We start from the raw sequence: 21,146 nt of genomic DNA on the forward strand, positions 1-21,146 counted from the left end.
ATACTTAAATCTTTGACAATATGTATGATTACTTCATGAAGGCAAATTGTTATGTTAAAAGGTGCTTTGAGTATTTTAATGCTCTTGAAATAGGCTTTCAAATATTTTTCTAGAAAGGTTTTTATCATTTTGTAACAATCCTACCACCGTATATGACAGTGACTATCTTGGTATATCCTCGAAAGTAATGAATACTAGAAAATTTTTAAAGTAGTTATCAACTTGATGGATGAATAATGATATTTTTCCATCATTTTTAATTGGCATTTGTCTAATTATTGACGAGGCTAGCACTTTTTAAAATCATTTTTTTTACCATTGATAATTTTTCTCTTATTTGTTCATGTCCTCTGTACATTTTTCTGTTGGGATTTAATAATTTTTATTGATTTATAAAAATTATTTATATATTAAGGGTATTATTATATTTGTTATAAACGTTTTATCCCAGTTTGCTATTTGTCTTTTAATTTTATTTATGGTATATTTTTGATAAATGGAAGGGTTTTAAAAAATGTATTTTTACTATTTAAACAGCCAACATTATCAATTTTTATTTTTATGATGTTTTCCATTACTTTTATCCTTAAAATCCTCTCCCATTACAGACGCTGGTAGTCACCTACATTTTCTTCTCTTGTAAATTTTTACTTTACATATAATTCTTTAGTGTATCTGGAATTTTATTTTTGTATATGGTACAAGTGAAGTAAGAATCCAAGTAATTCTTCAAAGAGTTAACTAACTGATCCAATATTGTTGACTAAATAACCTTTTCTTCATTGACTGAGATGCCATTTCTATCAGGCTTTATATTTTCATATATGCTAGACTATTTCCAGCCTATACTATGGACCATAGCAGTGGTTTGGGCAAGCTCTTACCCTCCACACATTCTTCTTCTTTTTTATAACTGTCTTGGCTACTTTCAACCATGTTTACTTCCTGACGATTATTAGAATCATTCTACTAGAGCAAAAACAACTTTCTCCAATGAAAAACAAACAAAAAAAGTAAAAAGTGAACAAAAAAGCCAAGCTTTGATTGGAATTAGATTCAATCTCTAAATCAGCTTAGGAAGTACTAATATCTTTATAGCACATTCAGTTCTTAAGAATATGTCTCCAATTATTCAAGTCTTTTACATCTCCCAATAAAGTTTTGTACTTTTTGTCATACTAATTCATTCATAACATTCCTAACTATTTATGTTTTTTGGTTGCAGTTGTGCATGGGATTTTTACATTATATTTCAAAAACAGTATATATGAAGAAATATTAATTTTTGTATATTTATTTTATATCTGGCTACTTAACTTTCTTCTAACATCTAAGTTTTTTTAGTTGATTCTTTTGAATTTTCTAAGTAGACAATCATATTACCTGCAAATACAACTTTGTGTCCTCCTAAATCACAGGTATACTTGTTTTGGGGTATGAGAAATTATTCCTGAACAAAGACATGTAGAAGGAGAAAGAGAGGGCCTAACAGATAGAATTTAGAAGCATGCAGGGCTACTTGAGCAAACGGCTAAGAGGCAATCCAGGCCCTATAAAAGGGATAATAAAATTTACCTAACGTGAGAAACAAAAGTTATAGTACTAACACAACAGGGAGCAGGCCTTTCTATTGAAACTCTCTCTCTCTCTCCCCCTCTCACACACACACACACACACACACACACACACACACACACACTTGCAAAAGCAGAATGCTCTTTATGTAAGATGATTTTAATCCTGACTTTAGGATGGAAACGGAGAAACACGTAGTTGGAAGGTCAGTGAGAAACAATGGTATGTAAATGAGGTAAACAGAATCTGTAAGAGTTTTGGTGATGGGAGTAGTGATGACTAAAAAGCCAAGTCCTAGGTTTGGTTACTCCCTACAAGTAGAAGGGGAAGTAACAGCAAAGGTAAGAAATTATCTTGTAGTTATGATAAGAAAGCTGTAGAAGGGAAAAGATGAAAGGGAAAAAAATTTTTTTAAGTTTCTACCATAAGAAGATTAAAGAGTTAACAGGACATCTAATTAGAAATGTCCTCCAGAGAATAAGATATAAACTGAACAAAACAGGTGAGAAAGATAGATCTGAAAGTCATCTACAAATGGTAAAGAAGAGTATAGTAGCAAACTAGATTCTGTAAGAAGATGAATCATATAATTAAGCTGGAGGCATATAAAAGCAAGACAGATTCTGGGCTACAACACCAGAAGATGACTCCAATAAAGGCAACCCAAAGGAAAAAGGATCAAGCAAACATGACAAAGATAAAAGATGAAATGTTACATCAGAAGTAGGAAGAAAAACAGTTCTAAAAATGACCTGAAGGAAATTGGATTGGATCTAAAACACATCTGAATATATATTAAAAAAAATAAAAAACAGATAAAACACTGTATGATCAAGCAATTCCACTCCTTGGTTTATAGCAGCTCTACTCATAACTGCCCCAAACTAGAACCAACCCAAATGCGCTCTAGTGGGTGAGTGAATAAACAAACTATGGTACATCCATAAGATGGAATACTACTCAACAGTAAAAAGGGATGTTTGATACATGTGACAACTTGGATGAATCTCAAAGGCAATATGATGAGTGAAAGAAGCCAGTCTGAAAAAGAAGAAACTGGTCATAGTTACATACTATGATCCCATTTATATGACACTCGAAAAGACAAAACTATAGGGATGGAAAACAGATCAGTAGTTACCAGGAGTTATTAGCAAAGGGACAGCATGAGGGAATTTTGGGGGGTGATGTAAATATTCTGCATGTAGATTTTGGTGGTGGTTACATGAAACTATACACATGTTAAAACCTATAAAATGGTACACCAGAAAAGTTAGTTCTACTTCATAATAATAAACAAAAAATAGATACAGTATCTTATAATACTTACATTTTATTATTCATTATTTGGAGTACTATTCATTCTTTAATGCATTCTTATGCAAGATGATACTCATGTGTTCATTAAGGTTCCAAAATTTAACTAAGTTTCATTATATTTTTTCCTGAACATAACTTACAAATTGTTCTCTTTCCACAATTGTTTTAAAACTAAATTAAAACCTGAAAAAATTAACTTTATTTCTCAATTACTGTCATATTTATTGAACAGATGTCTGATGATAAGTGATAGCTTGTTGCTTAAAAAAATTTCAACACCAAAAACTATTCACCTTTCCATCTGTAGAGAAGACAGAGAATGAAGAATTGGAACAACAACCTTAGCTTTGCCAAACACTTCTATATAGTAGAGCATTAATGCTTGCTGCCTTCAAAGAAAAACTAGGACACTCCTGTTTGTGACTAAAAAGCTGTGAGATTCTACATTATTTTTAGAAAACAATTTTATTCAAAGTTGTCTGTCAATACAGCATAAAACAAAAAGCTGTTATAATGTATGAATTTTGCTATCAATGTGCCTTATGTTAACCACTGGAATCATGACTTCCTTCTCAGTCGAAACTCAAAAATCATCTATGTGGAAGGGAAGCCAGAGACAATAAGGATACTGTGCTTGATTTAATGATCACAGGAGCAATCTTCCCTAAACATAATTCAGTACAATTCTGACCTTTTCAGAACCTTGCTAATCTTATGACTTGTCATCAGGTCCCTTCCGCCAACCTACTGAGTATGATAACATCAATTTCTACAGGTGTGTTACTTAAATAAAGGCAAGTTCTTACTGCAATAAATTAAGAATCAGGTAAGGAAGATGTCAAGATTAATGTTCACAGATTAATATAGCTGAATTATCAATAAACCCTTTACCAAAGAGTTTAAAGTTCCACAATGCAATTCTCTTCAACTCACTGACTTCTAGCTCTGTTCTTACCATTTGCAAAGTCTTCCCCCATAGAAACAGAGCTGATGCTGTTGAGCCCCTGGCAACAGCCTTGGAAAATGGCTGTTCTATATTTAGCTAGTTTGACCTATATGCAAGTGTTCATCTTTGTCAGCCTGGACTGTCCAGAATCACAGAGGTGATGCTTTTCTTTATTATGTAACACATATATATACTCTCCATGGGGTCATTAACTGAATATACCAAGCCTTTCTGGATATAAGGATTGAGAAAAGTATATCAGAAAAAGCTGGCTATGATTAATATCTACCTAGAAATTCTTTGCCAACTCAGTTTTATTATTAATAGTGTCATACTTAAACTGTCTGCAAGTTTAAAAACAGCACCAAAGATACCCATGCAGCCATGTGGAAACTATCACAACAGATTTTATAAAATGCTTCTCACCTGCACCTAATAATTTAATCCTCAGTATACCATTAGGGTCCACTTGAAAAACAATTTCAGTTTTTAATTTTCACTGTTAAGCAGTTTTAACTACTTATAAAGATTGATATCTCATGACTACGTTTTTTCTAGAAGTATTCCACAGGAACAAAACGGAAAATATATATTTTTAAAAACAGAAAAAAAACTCACTCTATCTTGCAATTACTGTATGGGTCCACTGGATCTTTTTTTTTTTTTTTTTCCCACTGGATCTTTTTATAAATCTAAGATATATTATACTATTTCAAAATTCTAGAAATTATGTCATCATTACTCATGTTGGAAGGTCCCACATGCTGTGGAGCAAATAAGCCCATGCGCCACAACTACTCAGCCTGCACTCTAGAGCCCGCGAGCCGCAACCACTGAAGCCCACGAGCCTATAGCCTGGGCTTCGCAACAAGAGAAGCCACTGCAATGAGAAGCCCACGCACTGCAAGGAAAATAGCCCGTGCTCGCCACAACTAGAGAAAGCCCACATGCAGTAACGAAGACCCAATGCAGCCATAAATAAATAAAGTTAAAATGATGCTTTAAAAAAATTAGATTGGGGCTTCGCTGGTGGCACAGTGGTTGAGAGTCCGCCTGCCGATGCAGGGGATGCGGGTTCGTGCCCCAGTCCAGGAGGATCCCACATGCCGCGGAGCGGCTGGGCCCGTGGGCCATGGCCGCTGGGCCTGCACGTCCGGAGCCTGTTCTCCGCAACGGGGGAGACCAAAGCGGTGAGAGGCCCGCGTACCGCAAAAAAAAAAAAAAAAAAAAAAATTAGATTGGCCATTCTAAAAGGTGTATACAAATCTAAAAGCCAAAGATTTTTTTAAAAACTCTTCAAGTATTGTCTTGACGACGCAAGTAGAAGAACAAGAAGTAATGATAAGCTATAATCTATTAGAGATGTATTTGAAATTTAGAATCAGTGTACAACTTCACGCATGACAACTGATGAACAGTTAGTTACATACAGAGGCTCCTGCGCACTTTGGGTATATATCTATCGATCAATCAGTAGATATCTTCAAACCCAGGAAAATATGGAATAAAAATTTGGTTTGCTATATTTAAGCTCTATTAAATATTTTAATAGTCTCTACTTCCCTTTATTTTTGTTTGTAAGTGATCTGTAATCAACTTAAAAACAATTTTTAAAAAGAAGTTCTTTCAACCCAGATAGTAAATGGTAATGACTATTTTTCTTGGTATTCTGAGAGGTAAAAAGATATCTGAAACAAAAAATATTGTAGTATTAGGAACGAATTGTAAAACCGAATTGGTTCTGGGACTGTCTGAAGAGTTGAGATCAGTTATTAGACTTGCAATAATATACCAGGATGCAATGGAGCTGAGATGGCTAGAGATCTGAATATGAACAAGAACTTAATGGGATATAGGGAAGCAGGGGAGAAAACCACCTTGTGTAAAACTGAAATGATTAAGCACCCAACGAGTAGATTTGAAGCAGTAGAAGGGTTGTTATAAAGGCAATGTTTAAAATTTATTTTTACCATCAACAAAAATAAGAAAAAGTAGGAAATGACAGGATAAATTAGATTTAATAAAGCTTACTAGATTAAAAAATAGATATTATGTTTCTGGGTGTTACGCATATTGATCCATGTAAATCTGTTATTTATTTTAATGTCTAAGATGATATTCCATTTCCTATTGAGAAGAATCAAGATGTTTCTAGCTTTCCCCCCATTGCATATAGTGTGGCAATCAACATTCTGGTACACGTGATTTGGTGCACAAGTGCAAGAGTATTTCTCTAGGGTAGCTGTCTTGAAGTAGAACTCATGGGTCATGAGGTTTGTGCATCTTCATTTTTGTAAGATGTCAAATTAATCTGCACAATATTACTATTTTTCTAATTTATACTATGACTAGTAATGTATATGAAGCCCTGTTTCTCCATAACCTCATCAACTTCTGGCATTATTGGCCTTTGTAAATTTTATCAGGTTGTTTATAAAGTGATTTCTCTTTTATTATGCATTTTCCTGAGCATTGTTTCATCTGCTTATCGTCAGTTGGGTTCTTCCTCTGAGAAATTGCCTATTCGTATCCTTTGCCAGTTTTTTAAAAAAATTGTGGTGTTTGTCTTTTTCTTACTTATTATATAGGAGTTATTAAAGAGAATTTATTATAGAGGAATACCAATTTTTTGTGGATTATATGGGTTGCAAATATCTTCTCTAGTTTGAGACATTTGTATCCAGTGTAATTTGTCAGAGAGAATTTTCTTTATATTAATGTAGCCAAATAAACTTTTTTTTCTTTTATGGATTTAATTTCTATATCTTATTAAGAAATTCTTCCCTAGCCTCAATTCTTAATGCCTTTCCCTAGTTTTCTTCTAAAAATTTTCTCTTGTAAGTTTTAGTTTTGTTTTTTGCAAATCTATTTTGTAATTCTGTATGAAGCGAGACAGGGACTGCATTTTATCTTTTTCCAAACAGAGAGCCAATGATCTCAGTCCCATCTTGGAACAGTATATCATTTCCCCTCTGATTTGTATTGCCACTTTTCACGTAACAAGTTCTTCCTGTGTTCCTCTATTTCCATGGTTTGTTTTTTCATGAATATATAAAATTGTTTCAATTACTATAGGTTTCCAGTAAGTCTTGATATCTGAATAAGTAACTTTTCATTATTCTCCAAAATTTTCATGACTCTTCAAGCATCCAAAAAAAAAAGTGTCAAATTCCAAAAAAGTCCTGTTAGACTTGACTGGAAAAGCACTGAACTTACAGATTAATATGGGCAGAACTGTCATTTTTATGATAATGTCAGGATTCCCATGTGAAAATGTTCTATCTTACCATTTATTAGCTCTTGAAAAAAGATTTTCAAAAATGTTTATAATTTTCTCCTTTAACGTTCCTGTTAGATTTAATCCTAGTTATCTTATCATTCTGAATGCTATTCTAAGTGAAATCTTTTTAAAAGTTACGTTTTCAGTATCTTCACATTTTCTTTGAGTCTTGTTATTCCTTTCTTGCCTTCTAAAGTATTTGAGTTTTCTTTATTCCTTCCCCCACTCCTCCCTCATGCCTTGAAAAAGCTTGAGAACTATAAACAATTTTCACATAAACATTTACTTAAGTTTTATGTTAATTAACATGTCTAACTTCTTCCCAAATAATACAAGGATCTTACATGGATTCAACCCACTTCCCACATGTTTTGTTCCATATTTTAGTTCTATCCTTAAAAAGATATATTGATCATCATTATTATTTTGTACAGTGAATCCTTCTTAAATTTAACCTCTTTTAAACGTTTTTATTGTGGAATATGACATACACAGAGGGAAAGTTCCACAAATGTGAATGTATGTCTGAAGGAACTGTCACAAAATGAACATCCATGTAACCATAACAAGACGCAGAAGAGTGCCAGCATCCTGGCAGTGCCTCCTCACCACCCTTCCCCAACACCCCTCCCCTCCGTGCCCCAAAGGCAACCACAATCTGATTTTTAAGGTAATTATTTCTCACTTTCCTTTATAGTTTTACCAACTTAGAAGCATGCATCATTAAACACTGTACTTTAGTTGAGCTGTATATAAATGGAATCATATAGTATATATGATCCTTTCTTGTGTCTTCTTTTGCTCAACATTTATTTGTTAGATTCACAACTGTGTACAGCCAGTCTATTTTTATTACAATACAGTACTTTATTGTATATTTACATGACAATGTAAATTCTAAGTTGACAGCTATTCTCTTAAAAAATGACATTCAACTGATTTCTGATTTTCATCATTTCTGTTGAGAAGACAGCTGCCAGCTAATTGCTGTTTATTGGAAGGTAATCCTTTTTTTTCTCTAGCTGCTTTTAAGATTTCTCTCTCTCTCCTTTTTTTATTTTCAGCCATTTAACAATGATTATAAGTGTAGAATTCTTCAGTATTTCTTTTGCTTGAGGTTTATATCACTGCTGGAATCCATGGACTGATGTTCACCCATTTTAGAAAGTTCTAAACCCTTTTCTCTTCAAATACTGCTTTTGCCCCATCGTCTTTCTCCTGACTTCCTGGAAATTTAAATTGTGCACTAGACTTTCTTGTGGTATTTATCTCTCTTCATTCCTTTCATCCTTTGTCTGTAGTTATTTTTGTCTAACATCTTTCAGTTCACTAATTCTCTCTTTAGATGTGTCTAATCTGTTGTTTAAACTTGAGTTAATTTACTGAATTTCTCATTCCCAGAATTTCCATTTGATTTTTTTAAGTTTCTAGTGCTCTGCCAAAATTTTCAATCTTGTTTCTCTTTGAATGTAATAAGTATACTTATTTTAAAAGTCTGTATCTGAGAATTCCAGTATCTTGAGGCCCAATTTCTATCATCTTTTGTTTCTCTTTCTTCATGTTGTTTATGTCTTTGTGTATCTGATTGCTTTTGATTATAAGCCAGGCATTGCATTTGCAAACTATAGAAATAGTTTATGGCCTTGCATGATACTACCTTCCACCAGGAAGTATCTACAATTCTGCCAAATGTCTGGGGGCACTAGTGGTTTAGGAACCCTCAGCCTAATTTTAGAGAATGACATGACTCAAAGCTGATCTGTAGCCTCTGTAACAGCATGTCTGCTTCTGGTTAATGCTTGCTCCTATGGTGTAGCCCTTCAGAGTCCCAGCTCAAAATGAGGCATGTTCATCAGACGTCCCCTCTTTGTGGGCCATAGGCTCTAATCTCTGTCCCCCTTATACCCACTAGCCCGTCAAGAGGGCTGCATAGCTGTTTAGCAGCTCCCTCCAGAAATGGCTAATTTCTCCAGAGGAACAGTGACCCCCATAAACTGGGACCTTTTTTTCTGGGCCTCCATTCTCCCCCTAGATCTTGTAAGCTCTCTGATACCTCCAAGCACATAAAAAAAAAAAAAAAAAATTAAACATTTTGTTGAGCTTTTCCAGTAGTCTTCAGTGGCAGGCATGATTCAAATTACCTAATCTGCCACAACTAGAAGTAGAAGTTCCAGCTTTTATCTACATTTTTACCAATTTCATTGCTCACCATTGTTTCTCGCATCCACTGCTTTCCTTCTGGGTTCAATTTTCTTCATTCTCAAATATATCCTGCTTCACATTCTTCCAACAAGCTTCTGTGACTAGTTAATTCTATTAGACTTTGTCTGAAAAAATATCTTCATTTCATCTTATTCCTGAATGAGAATTAAGCTGGGTATAAAATTTTAAGTTGACAGTTATTTTTACTTAGCTCTGTGAAGATATTCTTCCACTCTTTTCTGGTCTCTCTTGCTGTTGTTAAAAAGTTTACTGTCAACATAATGGATATTCCTTTGGATGTCATCATCATTTTTTTGTTGATACTAAGACATTTCTCTTTTTTTCTTTGGCATTCTCCAGTTTCACTACAATGCATCTAGATATAAATTTCTACTTATCCCATTTGGGCTCATGGTGCTACATGAATCTAAGTATTTATGTTTATTAATTCTAGAACATTCTCAGCCATTCTATCTTTGAATATTGCCTCTACACTATTCTTTCTATTTGGACTTCTCATTTTAACTCTGTTATCTCAATTTCTCTTTCATATTTTCCATCTCTCTATCTCTCTGTGCTACATTCTGGGTGATTTCTTTAGATCTATTCTACTGTTTATCACTTCTCTCCTCAGCTGAAACTACTGCTTATGTTTAACCTAGTTGCTGAGTTTAAAATTTTGATGATGACATTTTCCATTTATTGGAGCTATTTTAGCTTCCCCTGTGAGAATCTCTTGTGGCCTGGCTTTGTTGGAGTATCCCTTGGGGTGTGCTTATATCTAACAACCCTATGTGGTAACATTGGCCCAGGATTCATTTTAAAATTAATTTCTCAATTTTGGGGCCCCAGACTATATAGTGGGGTATTTGTGTGTGTGTGTGTGTGTGTGTGTGTGTGTGTGTGTGTGTGTGTGTGTGTTTTCAAATCCTAAACATGAGTTAAAGATCCATGGGTTAGAATTCCCATGGCAGATTCCTCATCTCCCACTCTAGAACCCAGGCAAATAGTTAAAAGGTTTTGTTATTGCTCTGTGCTGGTAGGGAAATATTTTCTAGTCATGCTTTTCATTGATGACAGAGCTGCTTTGAAGGTTCCAGTTCCTAGGCCACACCTTAAGTAAGTTCAAGGACTCATTTTATGTCCCCTAGTGGATGATAAAACCCAAATGCACACATTACCAGAACCAAAAGCTGCAGCTCATTATCTTTACTACTCTAGTTTTCAGTTTTCTTTTGATTTCTGAAGACTTCCTTTTCTTTCCTGAGAGCTCAATTGTGCATTTGAAATGATTTTAGCTGGATTATATTTTATCCAGCATTTGAAGATTTTTGTAGAAGGAAGATTTTCAGGTTACCTAGTCTACTGTATTGCCAGAACCAGAAATCCCACAATACTGTTTTTAAACTTTCCTTTAATGAAACAAATATATTAATACTAGTATATTAGTCAAAGTTTTCCAGAGAAACAGAATCAATAGATCTATAGATCTAGTCTATCTATTCTATTGGTACCTGAAAAAAAAAAGTATATATATATATATATATATATATATATATATAATCTATCTATCCATCTATCTATCTAGAGATTAAATGTAAGGAGCTGGCTAACATAATTATGTAGGCTGACAAGTCCCAAGTTCTGCAGCTGGCAAACTGGAGACACAGAGAGCTGATGGTGTATATACTGGAACCAGTCCAAAGGCCTACAAGCTTGAGAGCCAGGAAGAGGTGTTTCAGTTTGAGTCTGAAGGCAGGAAAAAACTGATATCCCAGGTCAGGCAGTAGGAAATTCCCTCTTACTCAAGGGAAGGTAAGCCTTTTTGTTCTATTCAGGCCTTCAACGGATTGGATGGCATATTAGGGACAGTCTACAGATTCAAATGGTAAACACAACCCACCCAGAATAATGTTTAACCGATGTCCGGGCACCCTGAGGCCCAGGCAAATTAGCACAAAATTAACCATCACAATTAGTAAACTCTGGCTTGATTTTTAGTTAATTTTATTTTTTTCTAAGACCCCAATCAAGTTCTCCTTTGAGATCTAACAACTTATACCTGTCACTACAGCTGAGTTAAGTCAGTGGTAAGTAAACTAGCTTTCTGCACATGAACCTTACACATACTTAATTCTACAAGTCCCTTTATGGATTTAATTTCTCTCTTTTAGGATAAATGAGTTCAAGTCTCTGGAAGTAATGTGGAATAAAAGTGTCACTTAAATATATATTCATGATCTGTTTTGCAAAACCTTTGGCTCATATAATCATCTATCTTTGTATTATGAACGTGTGGATATTGACATCTGCTCACAACATGTAAATCTCCCATAATCCCAGTTCAGTGACATAACTCGGTTCAAAATAAATTTTATCTGCAATTTCTTCAAACTATAAATCACAGCAACAAGTCTTCCACCATAACTCTGGGTTTCAATCATCATATCAGTGATAACAAACTTTCACTAAATTGTACTTATATTACCCTCCTTTGCTCCTCTTCAGCATCAGCAAAGAGTTTACGAATGTTAGCCTCTGATTCTCCCACATATTTGTTGAGGATTTCCGGCCCATTGACCACTTTAGGCTCTCTTGCATTCAACATCTTGCCAATCTGTCGAGCCAAGAGAGTCTTACCACAACCTGGAGGCCCATATAACAGGATGCCTTTAACATGTTTGCAACCTAAAAAGGAAAAGAAAACAGTCTTACATCAACTAACTAAAATCCAAGTAAGACATCAAAGTTTTCTTTCTTCTTCACATGAATGTCAGGAAGAATACAGCAATAGTATTAACATATATTAATATCTAGGTGCTATGAACAGAACAAGAATGAACTGAAGATCTTTTTAAAATAGAAAATCCACAAACAATTCCTACACCAATACCAAAAGTTGAGGGGGAAAGCTGCCAATTAAAGGTCTTTGGAAAAGTATATTTGAATTATCATTGAGAACGAATACTTTTAACTCTGAAAATGTCTCTTTGACCTAAATACCTAATTAGGAAATACTACTTCTTTTTCATTATCCTTTACTTTAAAGCCAGGGGGAAAAAAGATCTGTTTTTAGGCAAGTTTAACCCAAAACAGATCTATTATGATACGACAGGCTACGGAAACTGTATCTTAGTCAAAGAAATTACAGGTCTACCTGTCAATACAAGCACTTGAAGAAAAGGCAGACATGTCTGAGTTGGGTGGGTATAGAGCAATCCATAGGATCCAGATGGATGTTACAGACTTTGTGGATGAAGTCGAATGCCCTATTTCACGTGACTATGCCAAGTGAGAAACGTGTTTTCTCAGAGCCACCAGGATGAAAATGAAACTGAAGCTTCACGAGAACAGTATTCAATTCTTTTCTAGGCAACCATTGCTAAATGCCTTAAAGGTATCATTAACAATAGCAAAATAGCAAGACTAATGATTTAGACTCCCTGGGATTTCTTTAGCCCACTCTACACAAGCATTTACTCCATTTCTTAAGATTAAGATGAAATTTGGTTTCTGTTTACTCACTCTAGGAATTCTCACCTATTTAAGTTTCACACTTAAGATGCATGACTCTTTACTTATGCGTTTTTTCTTTATACTACACCAAAAAAGCACTCTGTGAAATAATGAATTCTTAGATTTCAAGCGTTACACTCAAAACTACAGGTGAACGAGAAAATTTCTGGAAATGGGATACAGTGTATTTTTATGGAAAATGTCCTCATTTGGAACAAAATCCTTAAAAAATTATATCTTTAAGAAAAATTACGACAATACATCAAATGACTCAATAAAGGAAACCACAAGATTCAACCAACTCTACTAGAAATTTTAGATTCTGAGGAGGAAGATATTTTGGGTTGCCAGTACAGCCATTGCTTCTATATTTGTTTCAAAAAAAGACTCCCTTTTAAATCCTTAAAAGTAATGAGATCTGTGCTTCTGGTTAGACTTGGAGAGACAGGGGGAACTTAGTGGAAACCCTTAAAGGCTTAGATTCTTAACCCTTCTCATCACAGAGTAAATTCCTGTCCTAAGAACTGTGGCCCAGGGACTTCCCTGGTGGCTCAGTGGTTAAGAATCCGCCTGCCAGTGCAGGGGACACGGGTTCGATCCCTGGGCCAGGAAGATCCCGCATGCTGTGGAGCAACTACGCCCGTGTGCCACAACTACCGAGCTCGTGCTCTAGAGCCCGCGAGCCACAACTACTGAGCCTGTGTGCCACAACTATTGAAGTCCACGCGCCTAGAGCCCGTGCTCTACAACAAGAGAAGCCACCGCAATGGGAAGCCCGTGCACCATAATGAAGAGTAGCCCCCACTCACCGCAACTAGAGAAGGCCCGTGCGCAGCAACAAAGACCCAATGCAGCCAAAAATAAATAAATTAAATTAAAAAAAAGAACTATGGCCCATAAAATGTCTTTGCCCTTGTCCCACCCTTGGGGGATAAGCCTTGAGCTTCTCCTAGAGGCCAACACCACCAGGCACTGTCAGCATCCAAGCCACTGGGACACATCTGATGAGGACTTTGGAACCTGGCTCCTAGCCTTCCTCTCCAAACCAACTGCTATTATCATGATTTGAAACTATTTGTATAAACCATTAAAGAGGCAGGTGGTGGTGGAGGGAGTGAAACAGGCACAAGGAGGGGAGAGCCAGGAAGGATAAAATGAAGACTTGCTAAGTACCTACAAAGTACCAGCCCTTAGCCACATCTCTCCAGTCTCAACCTTCTCCAATTTTATCAACTTCCTTCTAACCACACTTCCTTCCATATTAAGCCATGCTTTCTTTCAAAGACTCTCACCTCCTCAGCATTCTTATACTTCTGTTATACCTACCCTATGAACCCTGAACACAATATGGCTTTACTGCACCTAAACATTGGCCAGAGCATGACCAGAGAAAATTATACCACTGTGCTGACTGATATCCTAACAGTCTCATGCTATCTGATTTCAGTTCTACTCTCACTGCTTTCTCAATATTGCATGCCACCCCTTACCTGTTTCTGTTCATCTCCCATTCTCCTTAGTTATTATCCAGACTTCACTGTTCTCTTCTCAAGCACTACCCATGCCATTAATTCTTAGAGATGATCTAGTTTCCTACTTTTCATATTAAAAATAAAAAAAAAAAAGACTATCAGGTATGAACTCCCTTCAGCTCCCTGCTTCTTTTTCTCTCCTTTTGGCCCCCCTCTTTTTTTAAACACTGCAAATTTACTATTTCACAGTTCTTTAAGTCAGAAGTTTGGGTGGCTCTGCTCCATTTTTCATAAGACTGAAATCAAGGTGTGGGCCAATGGGGCTCTGGGAAGAATCCACTTCCAAGTTTACGTGGGTTGTTGATAGAATCTATTTTCTTGTAACTATAAGACTGAGATCCCTCTTTCTTTGCTGGCTGTCAGCTAGGGGTCAGGTTGATCTTTTCTCCTAGAGGCTGCCTACTTTCCTTTTGACACTTTCCATGTGGTCTGCCTCCAGCAAGTGACTGAGTTTCTCTTATGCTTCAGTTCTCTTCAGCTTCTCTTTCTGACACATCTCTCTGCCTCTTCTGCCTTAAACTACCTTATGTGATTATGTTGGGCCCACCCAGATATTTCAGGTTAATCTCCCTATCTTTTGATGAGGTTATTAGTAATCTTAATTACATCTCCAACCCCCCTTCACATCCCTGCTTCTTTATCTACAAATTTATCTGCAGGCATCTCTTTTCTCAGCCTCAGCATCAGTTCTCAAAGAAGGAGCTTCCTTCCTCTTCTCCAAAGTTTAAATTGCAATTATTTGTTTATATACTTTCTTTTCTCTTAAGACTGTAAACTGTTCAAGGGCAGGTACTGTCTCATCAATCCTCAATTGCAGACACCCAGCCTAATGCCTAGTACATAATATGTACTCAATAAATGGCTGAATAAGTAAATTATTCTTTTCCTACAAAACTCAGAGAAAATGGGAGGATAGAAGATGGTTTTTAAAAATTATTTGAGTAAGACAGGAATAAAGACGCAGACCTACTGGAGAACGGACTTGAGGATATGGGGAGGGGGAAGGGTGAGCTGTGACAGGGCGAGAGAGAGTCATGGACACATACACACTAACAAACGTAAGGTAGATAGCTAGTGGGAAGCAGCCGCATGGCACAGGGATATTGGCTCGGTGCTTTGTGACCGCCTGGAGGGGTGGGATAGGGAGGGTGGGAGGGAGGGAGACGCAAGAGGGAAGACATGTGGGAACATATGTATATATATAACTGATTCACTTTGTTATAAAGCAGAAACTAACACACCATTGTAAAGCAATTATACCCCAATAAAGATGTTTAAAAAATTATTTGAAGCTCTTAAATTATGAACAGTATGTACTTTCATGGCTGAACTAATTTAAATACCTAAAAAACACCTTTGCAATGACTGGGACTTACAAATTTAGCAAGACAAACTACATAATACATAAATACTAGATTTTTAACTCTGTAACTCTGTTTTTGTACGTGGGAAATGCTCAATTTAATGTGTTCTGAATTAAATTGACTCAGATGTCATAAAATAAATAACCCACAAAATATCACCATGACGCTTGAAAGATAAAATGCACATCTGTGGAACTTATATGTAATACAGATCTGTGAAATTACAGAATCTATTCAATATAACATCAATAAGAATGTCATAGAAACTCTAGTCTGCATGAGAACCATAATTCTTTTAGGATGTCAAGAAAACACATCAAAAGTATACAATGGGGCTTCCCCGGTGGCGCAGTGGTTGAGAGTCCGCCTGCCAATGCAGGGGACACGGGTTCGTGCCCTGGTCCGGGAAGATCCCACATGCCGCGGAGAGGCTGGGCCCATGAGCCATGGCCGCTGAGCCTGCACGTCCGGAGCCTGTGCTCCGCAACCGGAGAGGCCACAACAGTGAGAGGCCCGCGTATGGCAAAAAAAAAAAAAAAAAAAAAAAAAAAAAAAAATATATATATATATATATATATATATACACAATGACATGTGAAGATTTTCAAAATCCACTTCCACAAAGGAAGCAGTTACTTGAATAAGCAGTGGAAATGGGACTTTGTTATTCCTATTATTATCATAGCCTTTCTGACTTATTAAATAAGCACTGGTCTCTAATTTAAATGAGTCATAAAAACTCTGCATAAGTAATTCCATTCAACAAAAGTGTATTAAGCTCCTGTTTGGACTGGGCACGAAACTAGGTGTGTGGGATACAAACATGAAAAAGGCAGTCCCTACCTGCAGGGCATTTCTGATTTAGTAGGAAAGACAAATAAAAATAGGTTATCTACAACATAATATGACATTATCAGAGATGTGCATGAAATGTTTTTTGGAACCTAGCCAAGAGAGACTGATTCTGCTAGAGTGATGGCAGAAAATTAGGGATGGACACAGGGGAAGAGGTAACATACAGTCTGGGTCTTGAAGGCCAGTTTGAGGTTCATGGTTGGGCAAGTGAAGGGAAATGGCACCCTAAAGAGAGAGATTAGCATTAGATTAGGCATGGCAGTATGGACCTAGAAGTTGTCCTCTCAAAACAGCCAGTTATCACCTTCTGTGGCTGGGAGCCTTGGAGGTGAGTGCCTGAGTAAGGGGATGACAGGTTCCCAACTAAGGAAGGCCTTGACACCATGTCCGGGAGTTTTTAATTTGTTTTGTAAAAACCCAGTGTTTTTTAATCAGGGAGGATACATAATGAGATGTGTGCTTAAAAACTAACCGGCAGTGGAGTAGACAAAGGACTAGAGAACAAAGATCAGAGGGCGGGAGTCTAGTTGGAGGAATGTTCTTAACCTTTTTCTGGGGACACTGCCTCACTGGCTGGCTCTGGATTTTTGCCAATTAAGCTTTCCTTTTCCTATCCCTCCAAGTCCCTCCGAGCACATAAACAACTGGGTCCAGAGGCCTCAGAAGGCTGCCTCCCTACTGATACCCCAGCTTTCCCCTGAGCTTCTCCAGGACATTAAGGCCTAGCTCTGATGCTGGGGAGCCTCTGATCTCTGGCTGCTGGACTGTCTGACTGTGAGCTGTACTGTTCCTTTTTTTTTTCCTTTATGTCTTACATGCCCCCTCACTACTCAGAGATCAGTTCCCTGGGTTAGGGAACTACATAGCAAAGGGCAGGCACAGAAGAATGAGAAATCAGTGGAACTGACTTGTTTAAAATGTCATATTCTCTCATTCTATCTCTCATTTTCTTTCCCATGGAATAGTCTAATGGACCTGCCCAGAAAAAATGCCCATGTACAAAAATTTGCATCCAATTTTGAGAAGATTTTTTGATCCTCTGGGGTCCAATCATGAAATTCAAATGAAAATCCCTGAATGTACTACTGAAATAATCCAGACAAGAGACCAGGAATGGAAAGAGGTAATAATCTTAAGAAATAGTAGTAGGAAAAGAATGGAAGAGAGGAGAGATATTCATCAGAGCTTAGAGACCAAATGAAAATAAGAAAAAAAGGAAGAGTCAAGGATGACCTTAAGGCATCTAGCCTGGGGGCACATGGGAAAAATGATAGTAATCTCAGAAAACAACCAAGAGGTTAGCAAGAGGAAATCATAACTTTGTTTTTGGCTATAAGGCATTTGAGATTCAGGCAGTAATGTCCATTAAGAAAGACTTGTTGAAAGCTCAGAGAAGATATCAAAACTACTGGTTCAATATTTTTGAATGCCCGCTCTGGGCACATGAAAAGCCTCAAAAAGCTTTAAGCAGAGGAATGTGACAATAGGGACAAATGCTCCGGAGACAAAGGATGAGGCCTGGAAAGAGAACATCAGATTTAAAAATCAGAAAGTTCATGCTGATCTGGGTCAGATCATTTTGGGTTGTGGTAGGAGAAGGAAGCTAAGTAGCATAAGCAAGAACAGACAGAGATCACACTTTCAGGAACTCTGGCAACAAAGAGTAGGGATTTAAGGAGACAGCTGCAAGGAAATTTCTTCTGAGACTAGTTAAGTAAAGAGAAGAGGAAGTAAGCTGAGGTTATGCCTGTTGGGTTCTGTTTACTATGTGAAGTAGGGGGCTTAGGTCATCTACAAAATGCAGGATGAGGAGATGATATTGGGAAACATGGTAAAAGGTTTGGAAAGAACGTGGGGAATTGGGAAAACGTGTGGGGAAATGTGCTTGAGCAGACAGATGCCATTGGGTAAGTGAGCTCAGCATACGAAATTCAGGTTACTGAGGGACTCTCCTCTTTGCTGTAATTATATAAGCAACTTACAGTTAGGTAAGGTAGGTTCTTACTCAATTATATAAATATAAATTTTATCAAAGCTGGCATAAGAATATTGACTTTTTTGGTTTTAAACATCTTTTTTCAAAACTGAATCTTAAAGTTTAGCAACACAAGGTAAAGTATTAATTTAATTTGAAGTTTATTATCTAATTTTAGCTAGAGTCTATTATCTAATTTTTGCTCATGTCTATTATCTAATTTTCCATCCAAAAAAATCCAAAACTATCACATGGCCTGTTTTCAACATTCTCCCTCCATTCTCCACCAAGTTTGAGGCTTTAGTCTTCATTTCTAAGTCTTCGCACCTTTTCTCCTTCCTCCATAACTTACATAAGTAATAACTAATGTGGGCTAATGGTATAATCACATATAGTGCCAAAGCAGTTCTTCTCTTCATTTCCTGAGTTCAGTTATTTAACTGCTTATTTTATTAACTGCTCCTGTTAATCATCTTCCTAAAAATAACTAATTTTTATTTGGATGAGGCAAAACCTAACAACTCTTGGTTACAGTAACATAAAGGAAGGTGGTAGTGAAAAGCGTAATTCAAAATGGCCAAAAATGGCTTTATATATTTGGTTTTGGAATTTTAAGTTGCTAATTATATTTGAATATAGGAGTAAATGAAGTTCTGGGATATCATGTTCTTTGATTCATTCAACAAATGCTACATTTGGAGGTGGGAAGATGAAGCAGTTCTCTTCTGATTATTTCTATTTTCTCAGTGAAATAAAGATTCCAGGTCATCAGCTGCTGGTGAGGATGGAAGGATGGAAGAGGTGGTGTTGGATGTTTGAGAAGAATGGAGAGGAACCAGTCATCTCAGAGAGTAGGTGAGGAAACTGATGAGGCTAAGGAAATACATCCCCTCTCGGCCTTTTGGCTAAGATCAAGTGTAGGTTAAGGAAATACAGAAGGAATGCAAGGAAATACTGATTCCAAGAAATACTGAGGGCTCGCCTGAGATTTGGTTCTTAAATTTAAAGTGAGGTCAAATACCATGGTTTTGTGTTTTTCTTAAGCCATATTTAAGTCTGGGTACTGATACAGAGTAAGCAGGTAGCTGAGAAACACCTGACATATACAAGATGAGGAGCAAGGCTGTTAAGGGTGTATGTGAGGAGGGTGAAGGTGATAGACCATGGAATCTAAGCTGGGTAAAGATGACAAAAAGGCTGGGAAGTGACAGAGTAAATTAACTGGAAGGTCCCCATGTCAAACTTGCTGGAGTTGGGGTAAGGGCTATGCTAGAAGAAAGCAAGGAAAAAATGGGAGGTGGCTAGAGAGGAAGATGCTTAAAACTGAGATCCCCGAAGTCGTGGTTATTAGTGATGGTGCAGTCTTGGGTATGACCAAAGAGTGAGCAGCTGAGATGGAGTGAAAGAAAAGTTAAATGGAAATGAGAACTCCAAAGAACTGTGAAGACAGACTGTTGAACAAATCACCAACAAGAATACTGAAGTCGCCAATGACACATAGATAAATAAAGCAAACAATGAGGATTACAGTTAGAGCAACAAGTAAGCCAGACAACTTCTTTGTCTGGTTCCCCTGTTCATTCTTCTCTAGCAGGGCTACTCTTGTTCTCTTCCATTTTGTTCTCCATATGTTAGGGACAATGAAAAGTATTAATATCTATTAATATATCATTACGTAATAGCTATTAATAAGAGTACAAATAATGTAAAACACCAAAGAAATAAACATAGCAAATGGTAACGCCATTGTTTACTAAGGATTTAAGTGAACATGACCCTGGAACCTCACTATAAGACTACATTCTGTAAATAATTTAGTATAAGGCTTGTTTGTATCTCATTCTAGAGCCCTTGTCATAAAGTATTTTTAATGATTTCCTAAAATATGAACCGCAAAGCTGCATTTCAATTATATTTCACAACAGATATTTGTCAAATGGATGAAAGTATGACTTGTGGTCAGGTGCCAGATAGGTGAGGACTGATTGGATTAAGTGCATTAGGAAATAAATCAAGTGAAAAAATCTCTAGAGAACATTAAAAATTAGTGACTAAGAGTCCCATTTTTCTGACCAGTGATTCTCAGACTTAGATTTCCAAAACTAGCTAAACAACTTCTTTTTTAAAAAATATCTGGAGATTAGTGTTGTCACTGGGTTGCTTAGTTTTTAATTTGCAAGGTAAAGATTTCTTAAACAGAAATATCAAACCTGGCATCTTCTATCAGCACCACTTCATATAAGAAAATATACTGTAATATCAAAAGGTAGGGTGGACATAATCTCAGAATAAAGGACAGCTTTTTGTATTAAATAAATTCAAAAGTGGGGGCTCTGGAGTCAGCTTGCCTGGATTCAAGTCCTGGTTCTTCCACTTACTAACTGGAAATAATAGCAACTACCTCAGAAGATTATTATGAAGGTTAAGTATAATGCACATAAGGCACTTAGAATACTTCCTGGCACATAGGAAGATCTCGTAAATATTGGCTTAATAAATATTAACTTATTTTTTATCACCTTGCTATAGAGGAGTGATGAAATGGAACCAGACTCCCAACTGTTAATGTGAGAATTAGATC

At 36.5% G+C, this 21,146-nt stretch overlaps 1 protein-coding gene across 4 annotated transcripts in view; it reads right to left on the reverse strand.

The window, feature by feature from the left end:
• Nucleotides 1–21,146, reverse strand: part of NSF (N-ethylmaleimide sensitive factor, vesicle fusing ATPase) — a 157,106-nt gene that overhangs the window by 58,386 nt on the left and 77,574 nt on the right. For all 4 annotated transcript variants that reach the window (XM_022589013.2, XM_089901362.1, XM_089901363.1 and 1 more), the window contains one exon: nucleotides 11,812–12,011. In XM_022589013.2, coding sequence (XP_022444721.1) covers nucleotides 11,812–12,011 — 200 coding nt within the window. The remainder of the gene's footprint in view (nucleotides 1–11,811; nucleotides 12,012–21,146) is intronic.

Source organism: Delphinapterus leucas, chromosome 19, assembly GCF_059928025.1.
Source record: "Delphinapterus leucas isolate spDelLeu-1000000601 "Yukka" chromosome 19, BTC_Dleu_Yukka2, whole genome shotgun sequence".
Taxonomy (NCBI): domain Eukaryota; kingdom Metazoa; phylum Chordata; class Mammalia; order Artiodactyla; family Monodontidae; genus Delphinapterus; species Delphinapterus leucas.